The following is a 7,275-nucleotide window of genomic DNA, read 5'->3' on the forward strand; positions in this document are numbered from 1 at the left end:
CTGGGTAGGACTATGGTTCACAGGGTCAGAGCTGGGTAGGACAATGGTCGCTTCCTTACGATGTCACCTTCTGGAACCGTGACCTCAGGGGGCAGGCTTTAAAGTCAGAATCATCTTGGATCCTCCAGATCATGTGTCTGAAGTGTGTGATGTCCTCAGCTATAGGGACTTAACCTCCCTCCTCCGAGAGACAGCCAAGGGCAACAGCAATAGCCTAGACTGTCTGAGGAGTCACCAGCCAGCCCTGAGCCACCACTCAAAGCAGAGCTGCTCATGGCTGGTGCTGGGGTTTTTGTTAGATCGTCTGTGGCTCTGGAGGGGAATATTGTCACGATTTTCTTGTGGCTTTTCAGACATCCTTATTGTTTCTTACTACACTCTCCTTTTTTATTTATCTTCTTCTGCATCCTAATTAAAGCGTCCCCGCCCCCCCATGCATCCAGTTTTCCTTCACACCAGTTATAACACCTGCTATTCAAGTACATTCTCTATTGTCCTTCCCCCACTTTGGTCCCTTTTGCTTTTTGTTTCTGCAGTTACTCCAGGACACATACTTGCACTAGCTGAAGAGGTTAAGAGCCTCCGATGAGAGAGAGCATGTGACATTTGTCTTTCTGGGTTTGAGTTACCTCAATCAAGATGATCGTTTCTACTTCCATCCACTTACCCGCAAAGTTTACGATCTCCTTTTCTCTTTACAGCTAGAGTACTCCATAGTGTATGTGTACCACGTTTTCATTATCTCTCTGCTGGCTGAAGGACATTTAGGTTGTTTCCATGTCCTATGATCAGAGCAATAATGAACATGACTAAGCAAGCGTCTGCGGAGTAAGATGTCCAGTCCTTTGGAAATAAGCCGGAGTGATGTATCTGGGTCACATGGTAGATTGGTTTCTAGTTTTTCTTTAAAGAGTTTTCCACATTGATTTTCAGAGTGGCTGCACCAGATTGCATCCCCAACAGCAGTGAACGAGGCTTGCTTTCCCCTGTATCGTCTCTAGCATTAGTTGCCAGCTGTTAGTTATCTTTGCCAATCTCACTGGAGTAGGATGGAATCTCCAAGTTGTTTTTGGTTGCATTTCCCCGATTGCTAGGGATGACAAACATTTTGGGAGGGTATTTCTTAGGCAGTTTTTTTCTTCTTTTGAGAATCTCTGTTCAGATCCCAAGTGTGGTTTTTGAATGGGTCATTTGTCACTAGAGGAAACATATAGAGGGATAGAGATATATATATGTAGAGAGATAGATAGTATTCCTCTGTCAGATGTATAGCTGACAAAGACTCGCTCTCATTCTGTGGCTTCCTCTTCACACAATTAATCCGTTTTTATTTTGCTTTTTTCTTTTTTTTTTTTTCAGACAGGGTCTCTCTGCTTAGCTTTAGCTGTCCCAGAACTCCCTCTGTAGACCAGGCTGGCCTCGAACTCAGAGGCCTCTGCCTCCTGAGTCCCGGAATTAAAGGCATACCCCATGTCATGGAGGGCACTGCCTATGTTTCTTCCAGCAGTTACTGTGTTACACTTAGGTCTTTGATCTGTTTGGAGCGAGTTTTCTAACAAGGAGGTAGATATAGGTCTAATTTCGTTCTTTTGCATGTGGACATCTGTGTTTCCCAGAATTATTTGTTGAAGAAGTTTTCTTTTCTCCAAATCATGGTTTTATTGCTTTGGTGGTTTTTTTGTTTGTTTGTTTGTTTGTTTTTTACATCTTGGCCAGCTATTAAATCGCTGAAGTTAAATGTACTCATGTTTTGTTCCATTGCTCTCCATGTCTGTATTTGGGCCAGTACCATAATGCCTTCATTACTATGGCTCTGTAATATGTATTGAGATCTGGAATGGGAACCCCTTCTCTCCAGAAGCCTTCCCCCCCACACACAATATTTTTTTTGACTATCTGGGGACTTTTTGGGTCCCATCCGAATTTCAGGAGAGTTTGGTGTTTTGTTTTGTTTTGTTTTGTTTTCTGTTTCCGTGAAGAATGGCCTGTGGATTTTGATTGGGAGTTTGTGGAATCTGTAAACAGCCTTTGGTAAGATGGTTGTTTTCACAGTGCTGCTTCTACCAATTATGGACATAGGGTGTCTTTCCTTGTTCTAAAGTCTAGATGTGGGGCTTGAGGCAGGGTGCGTGGAAGGGAGGTTCAGGTGGCCCAGGCTAGACCATGGTTAGGCAGGCCTGGGAGTATATTTAATGTCCTGAAGGTGATACTACACACACAAGCATGAGAGAGCTCATCCCCCAGGTCTGTCATATTTTGAGAGCTGTTTCTACTGTCGGGTCTTCTAGGTCATTGCTGCCTGGGTGGTGCTTTCTAACAAACGACGCTATAGAATGTTAGCTTTGGATGGGTTTTCATAAAATATCAACCAGCCTGTTTTACAGATAACTTTTGGCATGTTGTTTTCGAGTAAGTAAGGCAGAATGCTTTGGTAGAAGTCATTACACCCCTCTGAACTCAGGGGATGGCCGTGGGAAGGGAAGCCTAGCCTCAGCCACTCGAAATGTCAAGAACTTACTTTGAATTCATTTCTAAAAACCATACTTTTGTTTCATTCATATAGCCAATAACAGTTCATATAGATTTTTTTTAACTTATGGAGGAAAAGGTTGATTAGAGATCTGAAGTTATACAGGGACCTGGAGGCAGGAGCTGGCGCAGAGGTCATGGCGCAGAGACCATGGCGCAGAGGCCATACCGCATTTCTTGCTCAGCCTGCTTTCTTTTGTTAGTTCATACCTTATAAGTTTTATTTTTGCAGGCCTTAATGATCCTGAATATAAATTAGAAAAGAGTGTCTTAAAAAAAAACAAAACAAAACAGTGGGGTCTGGAGAGATGGCTCAGCGGTTAAGAGCACTGACTGCTCTTCCAGAGGTCCTGAGTTCAAATCCCAGCAACCACATGGTGGCTCACAACCATCCTTAACGAAATCAGACTCCTTCTACTGGAGTGTCTGAAGACAGCTACAATGTACTTACATATAATAAATAAATAAATCTTTAAAAAAACAAAACAGACAAACAAACAAAAAACAGTGCTTGTTGTAGTGGATCACACTTTCAATTTTTTCTTTTTTCTTTTTCTTTTTTTTTTTTTTTTTTTTTTTGGTTTTTCGAGACAGGGCTTCTCTGTGTAGCTCTGGCTGTCCTGGAACTCACTCTGTAGACCAGGCTGGCCTCGAACTCAGAAATCCACCTACCTCTGCCTCCCAAGTGCTGGGATTAAAGGCATGTGCCACCACGCCCAGCTGGGTCACACTTTCAATCTCAGCATGCAGAGGCAGAGGCCGGTTTCTGTGTCGGAGGTTAACCTGGACCACCAGCAAGTTCCAGGCTTGCCAGAGCTACGCAGTGAAATCGTACCTCAAAACAACACATAAATAAGCAAGTAAATGAAAAGTTATAAAAAAACAGAATTAATGATTTTTAAAATGACCAACATATTTGCTGTTTCATTAGCGCCAAAATCGTGGTTCACCTGCACCCAGCTCCTTCTAACAAAGAGCCCGGTCCATTCCAGAGCAGTAAGAACTCCTACATCAGACTCTCCTTCAAAGAACATGGCCAGATTGAGGTAAGCTCCCTCATGAGCGCAGTTGGATTTGCAAGTCTGTATTAGATGTTAGCACGGCAGAAGACAGTATTATGGCCAGATTGAGGTAAGCTAAAGTCTGTACTGTATGTTAGCATGGCAGAAGACAGTATTATGAAGCTTACCAGATTTTAACAAAACAAAACAAAATTTGTGTTCTGATCCTTATCAAAACTGACAAGCAGGAGGATGTGGGCACGTCTGAAGGTGGAAGCCTACTGAGTGGTGGCCCTCCACGGCTCGCGAAGCGTTTAGTGGTTAGCTGATGACCATGTAAAGGGAAGGTCTTACACTGATGTAGCTGAAAGCTCACCAGCAGGCAACTGGTGTTGGATAGCTCCATTCAGAATGATCAGGTAGGAGGCCCCAGTGTCAAGGGTTAGAGGACCTAATTAGGAAGTTGCTGGACACTTGTTCTTAAGACAAATGCAGTTGAAGTGACTTTGCCAAAGGTGTTTTCATTGTACTGAGAAAACATATTTGATTTTTGTTTTGTTTTGTTTTTGAGCTTAGCCACATTTTGTCCCTGATATTTGGGGGTTTTTTTTTATGCTGGTTTTTGAAACAGAGTTTAGTGTGTCCCACAGTGGCCTTGAATTTGTCATGTAGATGAGGGTAACCTAGGACTGATCCTCCTACCAGGATTTTAGGTGCGCGCTTCTGCATCTGGCTTGTCCCTAAGGTTTACCTTATATTCTCTGCTGCTTTTGTGGGAAAAATGGCTGAAAGTGTTCCACATATGTAGGATTGCTTAAAGTGAGGGTGTTCACTGCAGTTCCACTCACGTGTAGGGAGAGAACTCCACTCTATGTAGAAGGCTAGTTCATGTATGTGTTTGTGTGTGTGTGTGTGTGTTCTGATTTCTTTGATTTTTTCTAAAGCTGACCCTAGAACATAACATAACTTTTGACTTCCTTTGGTGTCTGAGGGTCTAGTCTTGTTACTGATGACTGAACCTTGCAGTAAAGGAATGTTTAGTAGTTTGTATGTGATGGCTGCCACTCGACTCAAGTGTTTGCATTCTCATTGCAGTTCTACAGGCGTTTATCAGAAGAAATGACACAGAGAAGATGGGAGACTGTGCCAGTTTCCCAGTCACTACAAACAAGCAAAGGACCCCAGGTATATTTTCTAAAGCCATTTGTGATTGTACTATCTTCCTTTTTGTTTGTGTTCTTAAGACAGGGTGACCTAGAACTTGTGCATAGCCCAGCTGGCCCAGGTCTTGAATGGGATCCTCCTACCTGAGCCTCCCAAGAGCTGGGATCATGAGTGTGAGAGACAGGCTCAGCTGGTACAGTGTTTTCATCTCTGTGCCTATGTGCTCCGGAAGCAGACTCTGGCCGTGCGATAGTCCACACCTTCAGATCTAGTATTTGGGAGGCAAAGGCTGGCAGATCTCTCTGAGTTCAAAGTCGATCTGGTGAGTTCCAGGACAGCCAGGGCTACATAGAGAGACCCTGTCACAAACAAACAAACAAAAAAACCCAAAAAAACAAAAAATTGAAGAAGAGGAAGAGGAGGAGGAGGAGGAAGAAGAGGAGGAAGAGGAGGAAGAGGAACTCTCTATGATCACAAAGTTGTCAAAAACAAAACAGTAGAGTTCTAATTGTAAAAAAATGAATTAATCTGAAAATCTAAAAATTTATCTGAATCAATCACACAACTATGGACAGGCCCCCAGATGTGAGAGAGTGGCTTAAGAGCTTGCCAACTACAAGAATTTTCACTAGTTTTATACATTTGATAAACTCTTAAGTGTCTAGTATATGATAGATCTCCAAAGAATAAAAAATGAATAAGAAATTTAACTATACCTAAAATACAAAGAAAAACATGCCTGCCATTGATATAAAGTTATTTTTTCCCTTAATATTTGAAGGTCAATATGTGCAACCAGAAAGGGACAAGTGTTCTGAAGGGAAGCGGGCTGCAGTTGCATGCTGCCTCCTTTGTGGGTCCTTCCCCACCTTTGAAAACTCAGTGTAGTTTACAGAGGGCTTTGTTTCCTTCCCGTTTTGTATGTTTTATGAGCTACTTGTGTTTCCTATTGTTTCTTTCCCCAGCCAGGAAGAGTCAGAGCTGTTGGAATTGTGGGTATTGAAAGGAAACTTGAAGAAAAAAGAAAAGAAACCGACAAAAACATTTCTGAGGTAATCCTTAAACATCCTCTTCCAGCTTTGACGGGTTCTGCAATTTGGAATATATTTAGCTGGCCTCCAGCCCTGTGGTCTCCTGTTTCCTACAGATCTCCCTTAGTTTAATATTGTTTTCCCTTTGTGATCACACTTCCAGAGAGGTCTGGAATAGCGAGCTGTTTCTCGTCTTTGATTTCCTTTTTTCTGAATATTGTTGAGATGCTTAAAATAAAGTTATTAATTTATGAAATAAATTATTTCCATTTTCCTGGGTTCTCACACCTCAACAAATTCTCCACAGACATCATATTCTGTGCAGAGTCTGCTCTATTTAAGAAATAGTTATTGTTATCCACACTGCAGACCTACATGAGAAGCTGTGGTTACTACTGTGAGGGCAGACTGAGTAGATGGGCAAGCTGGTGTTATTGACATCACCACACACCTTGTGAAGAGAGAAGTCAGGACCCAGAAAAGACCCATGACATGGCCCTTAACGTCTGTGGGGGTCAAGGAAGACTCATTAAAGACAGGAAGATGGAATCAAAGACCAGAAAGATGAATAGGTGTTGGCATCTACGTAGAAGGGCAGCCTGCGTAGAGGTCTATAATCTCCAGTACTGAGAAGAAAACTCAGACATGTGTGGTCAGTCATGAAATGAGTAAGTGTCCAGAGCAGGGACTGCAGTCGCTGCAGACCAGCACACAGGTACCTGTGCCTTTAGACAGCTCCCCTTTCCACACAGCTGAACTGGAAAGTTGTCGTGTGAAGGTAGAACAAACTGGAGGATATAATACTCGGGTGGGTGTGTGGGTCTGTCTGGCTCAAGTTTTTATTTTACATGCCTACCCATACCTTTTATAGTTTGCTGATTCTTTAATTTATAATAGTAATAGAAACAAAAGCAAGGAATCTTTTATTTGTGCTTTGTAATTACTTAAAATGTTTTATAGCCAGTTCTTTTAAGGCACTGTGATATTTACATTTATTTTATTGATTAGAACTGATAAAGGATGTATTCTGTGTATACTCAGAATTTTAGTATTTTTTTCTATGAAAATATACAACAGATTTCTCATACTGATTTTACTTATATGAGTAAAATAAATCTATTAACAGTTTGTGTAGTTCGTGTAAAAATCCAAGATTGCACCCTGTGTCTTTGTTCTAGTTTTGAAAACTTGGTTGGTGTGTGATTTAAAAGTTAGCATTGACTCAGTTTCATGGCTGGTGCCCGGAGCCTCCCACAAAGGGCTTCCTGCATCTGCTGGCCCTTGCTGATAAGAACCCGGTGCCTAAGCCTTTGTTTATCTGAGGAAATTCCTGTGAGGTGTGTGCACGTTCCTTTTGTTTTCAGTGTTAGCCCATAAGGATCTTACATGACTATTCTTACACTATTCTTTGAGCAAAAGAAAAAAAAAGATTGCAGGCAGGGGTACTTTCCCGCAGACTAGAGACTGGCATAGCTGATCAGAGCCACAGCTGTGTGCGTCAGAGACCGTGTGGACTGAATTTTCTTTCTTTCTTTCTTTCTTTCTTTCTT

At 42.1% G+C, this 7,275-nt stretch overlaps 1 protein-coding gene across 1 annotated transcript in view; it reads left to right on the forward strand.

Moving 5' to 3' along the window:
• Vps36 (vacuolar protein sorting 36 homolog) overlaps positions 1–7,275 on the forward strand; it is a 31,190-nt gene that overhangs the window by 12,737 nt on the left and 11,178 nt on the right. Inside the window, exons 4-6 of the mRNA XM_021219026.2 lie at positions 3,461–3,575; positions 4,626–4,715; positions 5,660–5,746. Of these exons, the coding sequence (XP_021074685.1) occupies positions 3,461–3,575; positions 4,626–4,715; positions 5,660–5,746 (292 nt within the window). The remainder of the gene's footprint in view (positions 1–3,460; positions 3,576–4,625; positions 4,716–5,659; positions 5,747–7,275) is intronic.

Source organism: Mus pahari, chromosome 19 (assembly GCF_900095145.1).
Source record: "Mus pahari chromosome 19, PAHARI_EIJ_v1.1, whole genome shotgun sequence".
In the NCBI taxonomy this organism is placed as follows: domain Eukaryota; kingdom Metazoa; phylum Chordata; class Mammalia; order Rodentia; family Muridae; genus Mus; species Mus pahari.